The sequence below is a fragment of the Nomascus leucogenys genome, chromosome 5 (assembly GCF_006542625.1).
Source record: "Nomascus leucogenys isolate Asia chromosome 5, Asia_NLE_v1, whole genome shotgun sequence".
Lineage (NCBI taxonomy): Eukaryota > Metazoa > Chordata > Mammalia > Primates > Hylobatidae > Nomascus > Nomascus leucogenys.
Window position 1 is genome coordinate 18,433,277 of NC_044385.1, and position 18,746 is coordinate 18,452,022.

General features: G+C 41.3%; 1 protein-coding gene across 2 annotated transcripts in view; it reads left to right on the forward strand.

Annotated features, from left to right (window-relative positions):
• Positions 1-18,376, forward strand: part of TAF5L (TATA-box binding protein associated factor 5 like) — a 33,392-nt gene extending 15,016 nt beyond the window's left edge. For both annotated transcript variants that reach the window (XM_030812718.1, XM_030812719.1), the window contains exons 3-5: positions 688-792; positions 8,298-9,022; positions 16,402-18,376. In XM_030812718.1, coding sequence (XP_030668578.1) covers positions 688-792; positions 8,298-9,022; positions 16,402-17,199 — 1,628 coding nt within the window. In that variant the 3' untranslated portion in view covers positions 17,200-18,376. The remainder of the gene's footprint in view (positions 1-687; positions 793-8,297; positions 9,023-16,401) is intronic.
• Positions 18,377-18,746: the final 370 nt, after the last annotated feature.

An 18,746-nucleotide genomic window follows, 5' to 3' on the forward strand; every position in this document is an offset into this window, starting at 1 on the left:
TGTTTGGGGAAAAAAGAGAATGTTGAGAACAAAAAAGTTATCAATTAGGTACATGATAGTAAAAAATAAAAACTCATTAGGTATTATAAGTCATCTAGGGGGAAATAATCAGTAGAAGGGCTGAAAGGTGAGGAAGGCTTTCAGAAAATAGAGCAAAAAGACAAAGAAATGGAGTAATAGGAGAAAAAAATTAAAGGATTGGTTCAGGATATCCCACCTTGAAATTGTAGGAGTCTCGGAAGATAGGGAGTTATCAAAATGATTCCAGAAAACTTCACAGAACTAGAAGACATGAATTTCCAGATTGAAAGGGCCCACTAAGTGCCCAGCACGGTGGTTGACAATGAACCCACACCAAGGCACCTGTGAAATGTCAGAACATAGGGTCAAACATTTCCTGATGAATCTCATGAATTTATGTACCTGTCCTCTCTCATTCACCTTGTCCTGTGCTTTATGCCTTTCCTTCCCTGGCCCTCATTTATTGGGCTTCAGGAGGGAGGGGAGAGAAACAAGTGTCATCAGTCTGTCGTATTTAACCAGGACCGAGCATGCTTTGGAAACCTGCTGAAATGTCAGTTGCTGTGCATGTGCACACAACACGTTCCTCCACCCATCCTGCCACATACTGGGTTAATAATCGTCTCTCTGTTTCTCGTCCTAACTTGTGTATCTTCTTCTCTTTAGTGCAATCAGAATCTGGTTGTGCCAACATAGTGTCTGCAGCCCCTTGCCAGGCAGAACCCCAGCAATATGAAGTACAGTTTGGACGACTGCGGAATTTTCTCACTGGTAAGTACTCAGCTCTAGAACCTTTTCTTATTAAGAAAACAGAGTAATACAGACCAACTCTGGGCACACTGCTTGTGAGTTAGCCCTGCTCCACAAGGAGCAGTAAAAAGAAAAATAAAAAAATAGAGTAATGCAGATTTCCCTCAGAACCAACTATATTCCACAATTGGTGTGAGGTACTAGGGATTCGAAGGTACTCTTAACACAGTTCTTGCATTCAAACTTATGGTCCGTTGGAATTCCTGAAGAGTTCAATCATGAGGTTTAAGTTGACAAGGGCAGAGCTCTGTGTGTTTTATTCACTGTTTCATTCATGGCATTCAGCACAGTGACTTGTGACTTGTATTGAATAAGTAAAAACTGTCAGCTGTGCTGAGAACCATCCTTAAATACAGCACATTTGAAATGTACATTATATCTCTACTAATAATATAGTACATTTCACAATGGTCTTTGCCCCTTATTTCCAAAAGTGCAAGTAAATAGTCCTTATGAATGAACAGGCAAAAATACTAGAAGTTGTTGTTTAGACCAGTTTGTGAGTGGCAGATACTGTACCACATATTAGGTAAAAATAAAAAAGATACTGTACCACATATTAGGAAGAAAAACATTAAGAGCCCCAGAAGATAAATCGGAAAGGGATGTGAACATAAAAATTTACACCAGGATAACTCACTTTAGCAATCAACCGAGTGTATTAATACTTCACTGCAAAAATCATGGCAATTCTGTAACAATAAAATTATGCCATTGAGTTTATTTTATTATACACCTATGCTTCAGTGATTAAAAAAATACAAAAATGTATGTAATGTCATTAGGGTCATCTGAGTGTCACTCATAATGGAAATAAGTCATGTCCATGACAAGAGCCATCTCACTGTCATGAGTCAGAATATACCACTATTAAAATTATACATTTGGTGATTTACTTTTGTGTCTGTTTTCCTCATTAGACTATATGCTCCATGAGGGCAGGGACCATATCAATATATCTTAGGACAATATCTACCCTGGCATGTAGTCAGCACTTAACATAAATACAGGCTGAATGAGTGAAGGAGACAGGCTCAAAGAAGCCAGATAATTTGCTTCTTTTTCTTTTGTTTGAGATAGGGTCTTGTTCTGTTGCCCAGGCAGGAGTGCAGTGGCATGATCATGGCTCACTGCAGCCTCGACCTTATGAGATCAAGTGATCCTCCCATCTCGGCCTCCTGAGTAGCTGGGACCACAAGCATGTGCCACCACACCTGGCTAATTTTTTTTAATTTTTTTGTAGAGACAGGGTCTCACTGTGTTGCCCAGGCTGATTTCAAACTCCAGGCCTCAAGCAGTCCTCCTATCTTGGCCTCCCAAAGTGCTGAGATTGTAGGCACAAGCCACCACACCCAGCCAAGACATTTCTTTCTACACCAGCTTCCCCACCACTAGTATGGTGAAAATAAATCTGTCATGGAGAGATTAATATCATATTTTTTTAACTGAGTAAAATAACTTTCTAAAAACTGAGTTAAATTTTTCTGAAAGTTGCTTAAAACCTCAGAAACCAATGCCAATGATAAAAAATATCCCTAAGTTCTCACCTCTCAATGAAAGAAACTCTTATTATAAATTCAGTTTTTCTTTTTTTATCCTTAGTGGAAATTGATCACTGCACTGAAATATTTAACATTTATATGATATGCAGAATTAATGGAACTTCCTTTTTTTCCAAACATAATAGACTCATTTTACTAAAGCCTTAATCTTCATGATTTTTTGTTTTTGTAACTATTATTCTCCACTTATGAATTCTATCACCCAACAACCATAAAACTGATAAGATAACCCCACTAGAGGGTTTTATTTTGTAACCCTTATTTCCTGTAATATTTTGACCATTTTCTCCAACTGTAGACTATAGTAAATATAGATTCTTTGCTTTAAAATTCTAACCATTATGGGGGCCAGGTAAAACTAGGATAACTCTATGTGTGTGTAAGGCCAGGTTTATTATTTTGGTTTATAGATTGATTACTTTATACTCATCGTTTACCATTAAAAATTATTACCACTAGAATTGTTTGGCCAGAACTTTACATTTCAAAAGATTATAATCTATCAAGCATTTCCTTTAAGTTCTTACTTTGTTTCTGAACTGAGAAAGTTGTCTGTTATTTTGTCTGTAATTTGATTCTTTAATCCTTTGGTTTAAAGGATCATTATTTAAAAGGGGTTAATATATATTGATCACTTTGGACTGCTGCTCCTGGAATATTTTTCTCTACCCTCAGGTCTCTGAAGAGCAGTTAACCAAATCAAATGAATAGTTATTTCCTGAGCACCAAGATAAAGTATCAGATATACTCATTAATCTATTTTAGAAGCAGTCCCAACATAAAAACACTATAGGTAAAAGTTTTTACATAAAATGTGAATATCACAGAAGCACTTCACAGACCAGCATGAGATCAATTGCTGAATTATATAGAAATTGCATTCAGAATGAAAGGAGAAAGTGATTTGGTTGGGGGTAGTCAGAGAAGGCTTTAGTGAGCAGGAGGTAGGCTTTAAGTCAGCACTTGAAGGATGGATTGAGTTTCAGTAGACTGGAAGAGGAGGAGGAAGAGGAGTGATTTGGGTAAGAAATAACGAGCAAAAAGGCAGACTTGACGATTGTACGGGAACAACTAAGGCTTTGTTGAGAATGGGGCTTTCAGACTGGAGATCAATGAATATTAGTTTGAAAGCAGTTTGTAAAATTATTTGTAAGAGGAATGGCAGGGAGACTGATCATTAAAGTGCTTGGCAGTCTTGAGAAATGAGGTGAGAAAGGACCAGAATTTGACAGCATTGTGGAATTGGAAGGCAGGAGCTTTATTTCATAGTTAAATTACCAAGGTGGAATCTCCAAGGCTCAGGAGTAAAGGAGGAAGAAGAGGTGACAATGGCTCAGGCTTTAAGACTGGAGTGGAGATGAAGGTTTATTGAAAATAAGTCAGAAGGGTTTATGTTTTTTAAATTGTCGTGACAGTGGCATCCTACTGCATAGCTTGCAGTGGGAAATTTGAGGCTAGGATTTAGGAGAAAGATAAAGACTTGTGATAAAGAACATGTAGCATCAGCTACATGGAGATGCAAATTAAAGTCTTAAGAAATGATAAAATCTCAAAGGAAGATACTAGGGAAAGATGTAAGAGTATCTATGTCTATATCCACCTGAATGTATTTTTCCTCCACAGGTTGTCTGTAGATGAGAGGTTCTGTGAGCTCACCTATTGCTGTAGGTCCTTTTCTTCAGGAGGTGTAGTGGGAAGAACACAGACTTTGGAGTCAAGCAACCTCTGGATTTGAACCAGGGCCAGCTGTGACTCTTAAACATGATCATGGATGTAAAGTACCTGGCTCCTAAGAGGCACACACCCAGTGTTAATTCTTTAAAGTGAAATGAGCATTTGAGGATTGACAGGAGGAAGAGGAACCAAAAAGGGAGTGATGACAGGACCAAGTAGTGTGGGGTTTCAGAATAAAGGACAGAGGAGTACTAGTCAATAGAGCCAAACCTTGAAGAAAGGTAGAGGAGAATGAGGACCGACAGGATTAGTTTTGTTTAATTTAGTATCCTTTTTACTACTAATTTCCATGAACTCATGAAAAACTCCATTGTTCTCTCATTTACCACCAGTAGAGTTGGGCACCAGGTAGGCATTCATTACATTTCAGTGGGTAGATAGAAGGAAGAAAAAGTGTACTTTCAGAGGATATGTTTGTTACTTTTGCAGTTAGAAAAAAATATATTTTAAGTGAGTACACTTTCAGTAAAATATAGAGTATGTTATGATTGCAAGGGAATAATTAAAAATGGGAGTTAGAATTCTGAATCTCATCTTCTTCCAAATTGATCAATTTTTTTGTTTTATACCCAGCACACTGTTCTCTTCAGACAAGAGAGCAATTAAGCAATTTTGAACCTATGAGCTGAAGCAACAGTGAATTTCAGTAAGTTTTAAAGTAGTACATCACTATTTCTTGATAGCTAGGTTTTTTTCTAAACTTACTCAATTAAAATGCCTCTCATTTTAGAAAATGAGCCTGAAATTTTGTTTCTAAGGAATTGAAAACAATCCTTCATCCCAATAAAATACAAAGGAAAAAGAAATACCAAAATCTAGTCCCAGTTCTCCAAAGAAACAGAGCCAAGAGCCAGCAGGATGGATATGTAGAGGTTTGCTTTAAGGAATTGTTTCATGCAATTATGGAGGCTTGGCACATTCAAAATCAGGGCGAGCCAGCAGGCTGGAGACCCAGGAAAGAGTAAGTGTTGCAGTTCAAATCCAAAGGCTCTCTGCTGGCAGAATTCCTTCTACTAGGGGAAGATGAGTATTTTTCTATTAAAGCCTAAACTGATTGATTGATTGATTGGATGAGGCCACTCACTTTATGGAAGGTAATCTGCTTTACTCAAAGTCTACTGACATAAACGTGTTAATCTCATCTAAAAAAAAAGAAAAAAAATACCTTCACAGAAAGAAACATTTAAAATAATGTTTGACTGAATATCTGTATACCGTGCCTGCCCCACAGTTTGACATGTAAAAGTAACGTCGCAAGTCCACTCCTTATTAACTTGGCACCATATGCATCTCCTTATTCCATACTTAATCTCTAAATAAAGAGAATAACAAGTTCATACTTCCACCTAACCTAGTAAAATTATCCTGTGTACAACCAAAAAACACACTAACCTTTTCCCCGGAGGAGGATGCAAAGTCCTTGGATGGTGTTTACTCCTCTCTGTGATATTCCCTAATTTTGATACGGTGAGGTAAAGTTAACAATACTTAAATACTATGATATGGAGTCAGTAATCTGGCTGGGCACAGTGGCTCACACCCTTAATCCCAGCACTTTGGAAGGCTGAGATGGGCGGATCACTTAAGGTCAGGAGCTCAAGACCAACCTGGCCACCATGGTGAAACCCCATCTCTACTAAAAAAAAAATAAATAAATACAAAAATTAGCTGAGCATGGTGTGACATGCCTGTAGCTACTCAGTAGGCTGAGGCAGGACAATCCCTTGAACCCAGGAGGCAGAGGATGCAATGAGCCGAGATCGTGCCACTGCACACCAGCCTGGGTGACGGAGCGAGACTCCATCTCAAAAAAATAAAGTCAGTAATCCGATGTTATGTGATAAGGGAACAAGAAAGGAAAGGATACAAAGATATTTGCTTTTTATATATCTATATATAGATATTCACACCCAAACATTCGTAACAAAATAAGAAATACTATTAAAGTCCTCGTTTCTGTAGCTGGTCACATGGTGGTTGCTGGTATTCATGGTTGCCTCCTTCCACTACCTATTCTGTATTCCTTTTGCACTCATCTCGCAACCTGATCATGGTTTACCTGGTCGGGTGACCCAAACCTTCATTCATCAGGGGTGTGGGCCATTCATAGTCCTGTATGGATTGTTGTCATTTTTATTGACTGTAATCACAGGGCAGGATACAGAGATGTCCTAAGGGATCTCCTTAAGCCAGACATACTCCTCCTTACCTCCATTGTGTAGCAGTTCCAATTCCTCTTGGGCAGGATCAGTTACCCCAGCCAATACTGTAACTCCCTTCCTTGCCTATTGATTCAGAGGTGTGAGGAGCCCAAAGTGGCTGAGTGGCTGTCTTAACTTCCAGTTCAGTGGAATGATTGTAATTTTTCATCCTCTAAATAATGTATTTGAGTAGGGATACATTTATTCTAAAATGCATGTTATGAATATTATGCAGCAGATTCATTCACCTTGTGATAAAGTGAAATAGGGTGTTAAGCAGAAATAACATGCAGATATCTTTTATCATCAAATTAGGGAGCAAGATTCTCTGATGCAGTATTCCTCAGTCTTGTTTTGTTTTGTTTTGTTTTTTTGAGACGGAGTCTCGCTCTGTCGCCCAGGCTGGAGTGCAGTGGCGCAGTCTCGGCTCACTGCAAGCTCCGCCTCCCGAGTTCACGCCATTCTCCTGCCTCAGCCTCTCCGAGTAGCTGGGACTACAGGCGCCCGCCACCACGCCCGGCTAATTTTTTTGTGTGTATTTTTAGTAGAGACGGGGTTTCACTGTGGTCTCGATCTCCTGACCTCGTGATCCGCCCGCTTCGGCCTCCCAAAGTGCTGGGATTACAAGCGTGAGCCACCGCGCCTGGCCGAGAGTATTCCTCAGTCTTAAACCCTGTATTGATGCCTTTTCATGAAAAAAAAAAAAAAAAAAAATGGTACCAGAACATAAGTGCTGACTTAAAACATTTTTATTTTAATTTATTTAAATATGTACAAACATTACACTAGATCTAAAACCTTTATGCTTATTATATTTCTTTATGAAACCCAGACTCATTACAGATAAGGGACAAGCAAAACCCCAAAAGCAGTAAAGTTGAAAATAACACTGAGTGAATGTAACGGATGGATTTTGCCAGAACTAACTTGCTACTGCAAGCAGGCATCTGGACAGCACTGGTGACTGTGACACGGGCTGGTCTCAGCTCCTTGGGGGGGGCTTCTGCCCTGCAGTGGCCCTGCTCTCTCCCCACTGTGTATGAATCACCTCGAAAGCTTTGCTCCCTCACAGCATGCCTTGAGCGCTTACTTAGGTGTCAAATATACCTCTGTTCTTTTCTCATTCGCCCATGAATTCAAGCTGTACACCTTTTAAGTAACGTTCTCTGTCTTACAGTGTCATGGCGCTAAACTCCCAAATTAGTAAGTAGTTGAGTCTTAATGACGTAAAATGGTCTTATTTGTAAATTTTCACTGCAAGAGAGAATTTAACTTGTTAACCAACAAAATCAGAATGAATATGCTGACGAGACAATTGTTAATGATGGCTGTCATGTTAACATAGGACACGCCAGCCTGTATAGCCAGACATGTTAATGAGCCCACTAAAATAAGTGCTTTGATTTTACTTGAGACAATGAATGCCAAAAGTAATCACAAAACACAAACTAGAGCACTAAAATCACTTGTCAGTACTCACTTGTTAAGCGGACATCCAGATAATTCTGAATATACTGTGTGTTGATTATTTTTTACATTATCATCAAGTTAAAAAATTGTGAAGAACTCAATCTTCCAAGAATATGTCTAAGTACCCTCAGATATCTGAGGTCCCCAATTTGAAGAAACACTAACGTATTGGGAAAAAATACTAAATCTTGAAGACCTGGGTACAAGCCACCGTATTGTTGTGAACTCTGGCAAGTCACTTAACCACTCTGGGCATTAAGTTCCTGAATTGTGCCCAACTTCAAGCCCTGATTTGCTGGACTTCAGAGCTCATGCTCTTTCTTCAATCAAAAAGCCTTTGAAATTCCAGAATCCTGTGTTGGGCTTATAGTTCATCAGTACTCTTAAAAAATGGGGTCCTGGCAAGAAAGCATTATATGATGGTGGTGATCCCCAGGAGGGATCACATTATTCTGTAAGATTATGCTGATTATAAAGCCTTCATTTTCTTTCATTATAGATTCTGATTCCCAGCATAGCCACGAAGTGATGCCTCTCCTCTATCCTCTCTTTGTCTACCTCCATCTCAACCTGGTCCAAAACGGTCCCAAGAGCACAGTGGAAAGTTTTTACAGCCGCTTCCATGGAATGTTTCTGCAGAATGCTAGCCAGAAGGATGTCATTGAGCAGCTACAGACCACTCAAACCATCCAGGACATCCTGTCTAACTTCAAGCTTCGAGCATTCCTAGATAACAAGTACGTGGTCCGTCTCCAAGAAGACAGCTACAACTACCTTATCCGCTACCTCCAAAGTGACAACAATACTGCCCTGTGCAAAGTCCTCACCTTACATATTCATCTTGACGTGCAGCCTGCCAAGAGAACAGACTATCAGCTGTATGCCAGTGGCAGCTCCTCCCGCAGTGAGAACAACGGTTTGGAGCCCCCTGACATGCCCAGCCCTATTCTGCAGAATGAGGCTGCCCTAGAGGTATTACAGGAGAGCATTAAGCGTGTCAAGGATGGGCCTCCCTCCCTCACTACCATCTGCTTCTATGCCTTCTATAACACAGAGCAGCTGTTGAACACTGCAGAAATCTCCCCCGATAGCAAGTTGCTTGCTGCTGGGTTTGACAACTCCTGTATAAAACTTTGGAGTTTACGATCCAAGAAGTTAAAATCAGAGCCCCATCAAGTAGACGTGTCCCGCATCCATTTGGCTTGTGATATTCTGGAGGAGGAGGTATGAATACCATTTTTTTCTTCCCTGCACCCGCCTTCCTAATTTCCTTAGAATGTCCTTACCAAACACGACATATCTTAGAATGGACTTAATTTTCCTCATCATACAGCTAAAGCCAGACTAATGCCATGTAACCTGTAGCCATTGAATTCCTGCCCATGCTTAACCTAAGATGCAAAAACAATTTTTAGTAGCATTAACTTATTATTAATGAATGGTCAGTATTTATACTATGTGAAATGTGAAATGTGGATAGCAACACTAAGCCTTTAGCTAATACTGACTTTAGCTGAGATTTGCAGTAAATACACACTTATGTGTGTGCACATTTGCTCAGGTACAAATAATCAGTAGTGGAATAACTGAGTCGAAGGGCCTGCATTGTAAACCGTAATGAATATTATTTTCCCCACAGAAGGTTGTGCCATTTCACAGTCTCAGCAACAGTAGTAAGAACACTGGCATCCCTGCACCCTCACCACACTGGATGGTATCGGCTTTCTGAGGCCAATGCATATCCTGTGGCTCGATGTACCCCAGGGTGTTCCCAGACCCCACTTGGAGAAGTAACACAGGAAGTAGAGTTGCCAGCTCCCCGCCGTCAGTCAGTGTTCAATCTTGTTTGGCTTGTAACCGTTTAGGACAGTCATTGAAAAGGGGGGCGCAGCTTGGGTTTCAGGTCACCAAAAATCACTACCTTAGAAAAAATGTGGGCCAAGGAAGATAGAAATTAAACTTCACAGAATTAACTTTTCTTTAGAGTGGTCCTGAAAGAGCTGTGGGCCAAAATATTTTTGTCTTATCACCACTGAAATTCAGGTAGCTCTGCCTCACATTACTTTGGATGGAAAATTCTTTACACAATGTTGAATAATTAAGGAGCAAAAAAATCACTCTAATTAAATTACAGTTAATGATAAGGATGTCAAGAATATTGGGTGCCGTAAATTAAACCATTGTTTTCCTGTTCCTGTTTTCTGAGTCCGCTTCCCGTTAGGATGGCCTTTGAATTTTTGATTCTTGCAACCGAGACAGTATAATTGAAGGATTTCTTTATGATGAGTGAAGAGTCTAGATTCCCGTGTAGAAGCTTTAATTTCTAGAATTTTATAGTACTCGCCAAAAGATTTTTTATTACATTTGTATTTGAATTTTCAAACATCTCTCTTCCTTGGAGACAGTTCCCTTTTTGGGAGTTCTTCTGATAAAACTGAGGAATACTGCCTGCATTTGCTTTCAATTTTCTGTAAATACAAAAAAAAAATTACACTGACCTTATTAGCTTTGATGATACAGAGTTTGGAGATTATTCTGTGCATTAAAAATTAATATTAAGATAGCATTATGACATCTGATAACAGTAGACCAAAATAAAACATTTTAAGACTCTGGCCACTACTGATAACTAGCGCTGTGACTTGTCCTATGTATATTTCCGGGTATCAGAAGTGTATCTGAAGACTCAGAAGTGAGGAACTGCATGCAGAATTCCAGGAACTGAAAGAAATTAAGTATGGCTGGAGTTAGAAGAGGGGCCAAGACAGGAAATGATGTAGTGACACTGTCTTATATGAGCAATTATGGTGGCCAAACTAGGGTAGTGGCAGTGGCAAAGGAGACATGGATGGACTAGAGAAGAGCTCGGTTATTCAATTACTGTAGGGGATAAGGGAGAGCAAGCATCAAGGGTGACGTTTGTGTTTCAGGCTTAAACAGTTGGGTGTCCATCAAGAAGAGAGCAAAAGACGTCATTGGAATGGTGGTTTTGTTTAAGCATTTCTGGCTTTCCATCGTTCATACTGAAAGTACTGTAGATGCTAGCTAACCTCTGCCCTTTTTAAGAATACATTTTTTTTTGAACTGAAGAACTAAAGCTGAGATTCTCCTATTCTGTTGTTGAGGGGCTTCCTGTGTGGGATTTCTGCATGCCTGCCCATTTTATCACAGCAATTTGGGAAGTTTTCTTTTTGGTTTCTGACAACAAGCATTTGGGGGGAAAGCCAGGCATAAATTAGTTACGACAGTTGGTGTTTAATGTTTCTCCAGTGAAAATTTGGACTTTTCTTTTTCCCTTGTAGAATGCATAATTAAAACAGACTATTATTTTGAAATGAAATATTGAATATTAAAAAAATAAAAGAGACTCTTTTTTTTTTTCTCTTTTTTTTTTTTTTTTTTTTTTCGAGACGGAGTCTCCCTCTGTTGCCCAGGCTGGAGTGCAGTGGCGCAATCTCGGCTCACTGCAAGCTCCGCCTCCCAGGTTCACGCCATTCTCCTGCCTCAGCCTCTCTGAGTAGCTGGGACTACAGGCGCCCGCCACCATGCCCGGCTAATGTTTTTGTATTTTTTAGTAGAGACGGGGTTTCACCGTGGTCTCGATCTCCTGACCTCGTGATCCGCCCACCTCGGCCTCCCAAAGTGCTGGGATTACAAGCGTGAGCCACCGCGCCCGGCCTGAGACTCTTAATACAGGAGCCACAAACTCACATACCTAGAGAAACCAAACAGGTAAAAGCAAGTGGTGAAGCCACATGGATTAATGAGATGATAGAAAGTATAAAATCACTATGTAAGTCAGATTAAAAAGCCAGCCTGCACTCTGCTTTCATCTTTTTGAAGCAATAACTATTACATAAATCAGTGAATACAGTATTTCAACAGTATTTGAAACGGTGTTCACACCCAGCAATTCCACTTCTAGACATATATCCAAGAGAATGGAAAACATGTGCACACAGGCACTTGTACATGAATATTCATGGAAGCATTATTCACAATAGCCAAAAAGTGGAAACAGTCCAAATGGCCATCAAGATGAATGAATAAATAAAATGTAGTGTGTGCATGCAGTGGATATTATTTGCCCATAAAAAGAAATGAAGCACTGATGCAGGCTGCAACATGGATGAACTTGAAAACTTTATGCTACGTGAAAGAAGCCAGTCATAAAAGGTCACCTATTGTTATTCCTTTCATAGGAAATATCCAGATAGGCACGTCCATAGAGACAGAGAGGAGAGGAGTGGTTGCCAGGGGCTGGGCAAGGAGAATGAGAGTGACCGCTAATGGGTGTGGCATTTCTTTGTGAGGTAATGAAAATGTTCTGTATTAGATAGTGGTGATCATTGCACAACTCTGTGAATGTACTAAAAATTATTGAATTGTACACTTTGAAAGAATTATATAGTATGTAATTATATCTCAGTTTAAAAAAACACACACAGGAAAACAGTAGCCAAAATCTTCTATGTAAGCATAAAATTTTCTCTGTTTATTATGCCAAATAAAACAATTCACAGCACTGTCCTGTAGCTTCTGTTGTCTCCCACTTGAAGATCATCTAGGTTAACCTTTGGAAAGGTGTTAAGTGGCATAGCAGTCCCTTGCTTTTTACCTTGGTATGAGCAGCCCTCCTCCTGTTTCAGACACTGAGATGAAGAGTGAAACCTTCATTCTCCACCTTTTGTTCTATATGAAATGGAGATAGAAATGATATCCGGCTGGGTGCCGTGGCTCACGCCTGTAATCCCAGCACTTTGGGAGGCTGAGGCAGGTGGATCACAAGGTCAGGAGTTCAAGACCAGCCTGGCCAAGATGGTGAAACCCCATCTCTATTAAAAATACAAAAATAGCTGGGCGTGGTGGCAGACACCTGTAATCCCAGCAACTCAGGAAGCTGAGGCAGGAGAATCGCTTGAACCCATGCAGCAGGGGTTGCAGTGAGCCGAGACCGCGCCACTGCACTCCAGCCTGGGCAATAGAGTGAGACTCCATCTCAAAAAAAGAAATGATATCCAACCTTTACCCCTGTTGACTGATACCTATGTATTTTTAATATTTGAGCAACATGGCAAAACCGCAGAGATACCAAACCAAGGATTTGCTCTTCTTTCTTTTCAGCTATGTGTATGCAGCTACCCTCATCTCTACCAGCACCTGCCTCCTTAACCCAGCAATAAATGCAATTCATTTATATGTCTGGTTGTTTTCCCTCCAATCTGGTCTTCTTTAGGTTTGAAAAGTAAAGAAGGCAATATTTAGCAGCAGTACTCAATTCTATAATCTGTGTATCAAATTGTCATTTAGATTAATGCTATGCAATGGGAATATGATGTGAGCCATATAGTAATTTAAATTTTTCTAGTAGCCACATCTAAAAGGGTTAAAAACTTGTTAAAATTAATTTTAATGATGTATTTCATCCAAACTAATATGAACAAATTATTTCAGCATGCAATATAAAAAATTATTCATGAAATCTGTTACATACATCTCTTTCGGGCCTAAGTTTTAGAAATCTGATATGTATTTTACACAAACAGCACATGTCAATTCATGCTAGCCAGTATCCAACTTTTCTGTTCTAGTTCAGGCTGCTGTCATCTCCCATGTAGATAGCAGTGATCCACTTGCTTCCAAGTCTAATACACTCACAAGTCCAGCCAGATTTAATGTCTTCCTGTTCCACTGACAGCTAATTAGAGAATAGATGGAGGCTAAATTCCAGACCCCAAGAAAGGACCTCTGGTCTGGGGGAAACGTGAGTGTGAGCTCTGAGGTAGTTGGAGCCTCAGAGTCCAGGAGCAGACAGCCATAACAAATCTGAGGTTCTAGGGACTCCATAGTCCAGAGCAGGGGCAGCAAACTACAGCACAAGGGTGCATGAGATGATACTTGATCTCTTTATGTTTATTTTTCTTTTTAAATTTCTATTTCATGTGTGTTTCATAATGTACATAATAAGATTTATTACATGAATATGCTTTACAAATTAAACATTTCTATTTGGGATGCATACCCAATTACTGTGGAGTATTCAGGCCGAATCGTAGGGTATGGTATTATCCTGTCGGCAGGAGAGAGAAGTGAAAACCCATGGGGTTGGGCCCTTGTAAATCAGCTGCTCGACTGCGCTGAGGCCCGTGTGGGACTGGTTGAGCCACACAGAAAATGTGGCTGGGTTATTTTAAGCTGTGGTCCTGGCAGAGGGCTGACAGTGATAGCCAGCAGGAACATTCTGGTTTCTCCATTCCTTGGTCTACAGAGTCAGCTGGACACGTTTCCACCAGCCTGGGACAATCATCAGGATCCCTGGGGAGCACCAGCTGTACTCCCAGCCCATGCTTCTAGCCCATGCGCCTCCATCTCCAATTGTGATGCCTTCATCACTGAGGAGGTGAAGGCCACTTCCATAGCTTCTTGTTCCAAATGAAGACCACTTAGACCTCAGAGGCAGTAACATGTCCTTTAATTCACAGTTAACTTTCACAGGATCTTTGTTTAATTCATCTGGTGTCATTTTTGTTCCCAGTCTTTATATAAACTTTCTGGTGTAGAGCAGTGAGTCATTCTTGAAATTTTAAAGTGTTGTTGTAACTTCTTTGGAAAGGAAAATTACTAATATTCTTGGTAGCACTCAGTAGACCCTTAAGCTCCCAAATACTTAATGTATTTTTAATGTTGAGTGTTCCGAATAGCCATTGTGAATATTCATGAACATCAGTGTTTATTTTCTCTCAACTTTTTCTTAAATATGTACACATGGGAGGCATTCATTTTATTTTGAATTTAACTATTTTCAAGTAGAAAAAAAAGGGTGCCCTTTTCTTATACAAGAACCGAAGGCTGCCACAATGAACCAACAAAGCTGACCGGTTTGGGGATCTTCATCATACTCCTTTCTTCTGGTGTTTAATTAAAACCCATTTTAATTGATGAATTCTGGGACGGAAGAGACAGCTGTAGTTTTGAGGAGTTTATCTGTGTGGGAATAAAGGGAAATAAATTTTGAAAACAGATGGTATACTTGTGGGGAGGGGACCAGGAAAGGGGACTCTTTCTGAGTACCATTAGTTGCTGTCTTTTCTGTCGTCACACACAGGAAATTATTTTAAAGAATCACATGAATCGCTTGGCTTTGCTTAAAGCACTTCTGAATCCACGCCTTGTTTTGTTACTTTGGGGAAGATGTTTTTTGAGACCCTCCAGAAAGTCACTTGAAAAACTTCATTCTTACTTATTTTTAAACACCAAGCACTTTGTGGCTGGTCACTAGGCAGGGGGAATTGTGATTTGCTAGTAACTGTACCTTTCTAGCTTACTGTTAATTCTTAAACATCCAGGTTTTATTTTGGCTAAACTCCTCTGATAGTTCTGGGTTTTGTTTGTTTGCGTTTGTTTTTGTTTTGGGGTTTTTTTGGCACAGGGTCTCGCTCAGTCCCCCAGGCTGGAGTGCAGTGGTGCCATCACAGTTCACTGCAACCTCAACTTCCCAGGCTCAAGTGAGCCTCCTACCTTAGCCTCCCAAGTGTCTGGGACCACAGGCATGCGCCAACATGCCCAGCTAAATTTTTTAATTTTTTTGGTAAAGAGTCTCCTTATGTTGCCCAGGCTGGTCTCCCAACTCCTGAGCTCCAGTGATCCTCCTGCCTTGGCCTCCCAAAGTGTTGGGATTACAGTGCCATCCACCATGCCTGAACCAATAGTTGTGTGTTAATCTTGAAGTGAGGCTGGGCGCCGTAGCTCACGCCTGTAATTCCAGCACTTTGGGAGGCCAAGGCAGGTGGATCACCTGAGGTCGGGAGTTCAAGACCAGCCTGACCAACATGGAGAAACCCCATCTCTACTAAAAATACAAAATTAGCAAGGCGTGGTGGCATATGCCTGTAATCCCAGCTACTTGGGATGCTGAGGCAGGAGAATCGCTTAAACCCAGGAGGCGGAGGTTGTGGTCAGCCGAGATCACACCATTGCACTCCAGCCTGGGCAACAAGAGCGAAACTCCGTCTGAAAAAAAAAAAAAAAAATCTTGAAGTGATACCACATCTGCCTTCATGTGTTGCTGCGTCCATCATTAACTCCCATCATGGGAGTAAGGAACATGTCAGGACTTGACAAAATATTGTCAGTTAAATGGAGTAAAAACAGCAGTATGGCTTATAAAGCAGCTAAAACTGATGGATGAAGGCAATGCCCATAGAATAGAACAATCTAAGAGCCTCACATAAATTCAGAAGTAAATATTTTCAAATGGCACGCATCAGAACTAACCATACTAGCTATCCTCAATCAAAGGGTAAGGTCCACAGTCATTACTGTGTAATGGCCTTGCATTTCTGTATCTTTTAATCCGATATAGTCTGAACTGCAAGGTGAATTTAAGGGGAGCAATTTTTAAGTCGTAAGAGACTTTTATTCCGTTATGAGTTATCTTCCTGGGGTAGCGTTCAAGGGCAAGGCCACTGTCATTTGCTGAATAGATGCTATTTCCCAAGCAGTCTCAGTTCTGTACTTTTTTTTCTCCTGGACTTGTTTTCCTTGTCAGACCACTGAACATATCTTTGTGTGTTTCTTTTCCCACCCCACCCCAATGTTCCCAGGATGATGAGGATGACAATGCAGGCACAGAGATGAAGATACTGCGGGGACACTGCGGACCAGTGTACAGCACGAGGTTCCTCGCGGACAGCTCAGGGTTGCTCTCTTGTTCTGAAGACATGTCCATCAGATACTGGGATCTGGGGAGTTTCACCAACACTGTGTTGTACCAAGGACATGCCTATCCTGTGTGGGATCTGGACATCAGTCCATATAGCCTGTACTTCGCCAGCGGGTCCCACGACCGCACCGCCAGGCTGTGGTCATTTGATCGGACGTACCCGCTGAGGATATATGCAGGACACCTGGCAGATGTGGACTGTGTCAAATTCCACCCTAATTCAAACTACTTGGCCACGGGCTCAACCGACAAGACCGTCCGGCTGTGGAGCGCTCAGCAGGGGAACTCGGTGAGGCTTTTCACAGGCCACCGCGGCCCCGTGCTTTCTCTCGCCTTTTCTCCCAACGGTAAGTACTTGGCGTCTGCTGGCGAGGACCAGCGGTTGAAGCTGTGGGACTTGGCCTCTGGGACCCTTTATAAAGAGCTGAGAGGCCACACAGACAATATCACCAGCCTCACCTTCAGTCCAGACAGCGGCTTGATTGCCTCTGCCTCCATGGACAACTCGGTGCGCGTCTGGGACATCAGGAACACTTACTGCAGTGCACCTGCCGACGGCTCCTCCAGCGAGCTCGTGGGCGTGTACACCGGGCAGATGAGCAACGTCCTGAGCGTGCAGTTCATGGCCTGTAACCTTCTTCTGGTGACTGGAATTACACAAGAAAATCAGGAACATTAATTTTTTAACTTTGTTGGAATGGACTGGGGTAACAGTGGAAAGCCTCCAGTTGCAATCCTTCAATGAGCTGAGATTGAATCATTGACTGTGAAAGAGCCCCCTCCTCCCCTCTCTCCTGGGCCCTCATTCCGGGCAGGTCCCACTTCACTCAGCCCCCCAGTGTCGAAGGCCAAGGTTGGAGAGGGGAACAGAAGAGAGGCAATGATGAGTGATCAAGAATTAGGATGCCCTGGAGGTCACTCACAAGTCCTCATGGAGACCCTGCTGTGACCTCGCGCATGCGAGCACCTTCCTGTCTCTGTCTCATTTTCCCCATGTGACCGGGGCTGGGTTTGGTTAGAGGGCGGCTGTAGAGCACCCTCAGGAGAAGTGGTGCCGCAGGGGTCACGCATGGTCCAGCCCTCGGGTGGGAGGGAAGTCCTTGTTGGCAGAGGGATGCGGGGCGGGAACGAGGAAAGGGGAGGGCATGATCCTGGCAAATAGTCTTTCCTTTTCCTTAATTACAGAGAACCAGGATTTTTTTAATTATTGTTATTTTAATTATAATTATTATTATTATTGAGATGAGGAAACCTAGCACTGGCAGAGGGCACCTTCTCTGCTTTTAATCTTTCAGGTTTGACTCCTGGCACTGGCTTTGATACTTGGAATTTTGAGGTTCAGGGAATTCAGAGAATTTGGTAGCACAGTGTATTGGGAGAAAGGGAAATTTCAGGTGACAGATTGATCACCCTGGCTGACATGTTTCTGGAAGTGGGTGGGTGGGTTTGATTGAGAACATTTTGGGCTCCTGCAGTGATGGTGGGAAAGAAAAATTCTTTCCATAGCTGCACTTCTCTTAATAATTCTCTCCCCTCAAAAGAAAGATTATGATAAAGAATAATTTGGAGTAATAAGTAACAAGATAGAATTAGAAAAATGTTGAATTTCTGAATGACCATTCAGAGGTGTGGCTTTTTCCACGTCTTTTTCTCCTGCAATGAACTGCTCCCACGTCCTGCACTGCAATACCAGTCTAATGAACACTTTGTGAAACGAATTGTAAGTATGTACGCACGCATATCAAACTATGCTCTGAGGATAAAGCAAGTTCTAATTTGTGGAAAAAGGATTAAATATTTCTGTTTTCTGAAAAGAGTTATTTTGTATTTTGTTTTCTATTAAAATGTATTTAGTTTCAAAAAAAAAAAGTGTTGGCATCTCATTTCAACTCTGAGGACAGGCGGGTGCGTGCTCTGTCCTGGGATGGTGTGCCTCTCACCTCTCATCAGGGCAATAACCCGTCGGTTACCTAGGCCACACTGTCCCCAACGAAGGTGCATTTTTATCTGTTCTTGGGTTCTGTTCAGCTTACTTTGAATCATGATTCCCTTAGTATTCACTTGGATTATTGATGGCATTTAATGCTGTTTGTACATCCAAGATTGATAGTTGCTGACTGGAGACCACATGTTTCACTATCTAGTCATTTGATGAGATCCTACTTCACACTTCCTTCAAAGACCCCACTATAAAACCTCCAAGGGGCCTAAGAACTGGGCTGTTTA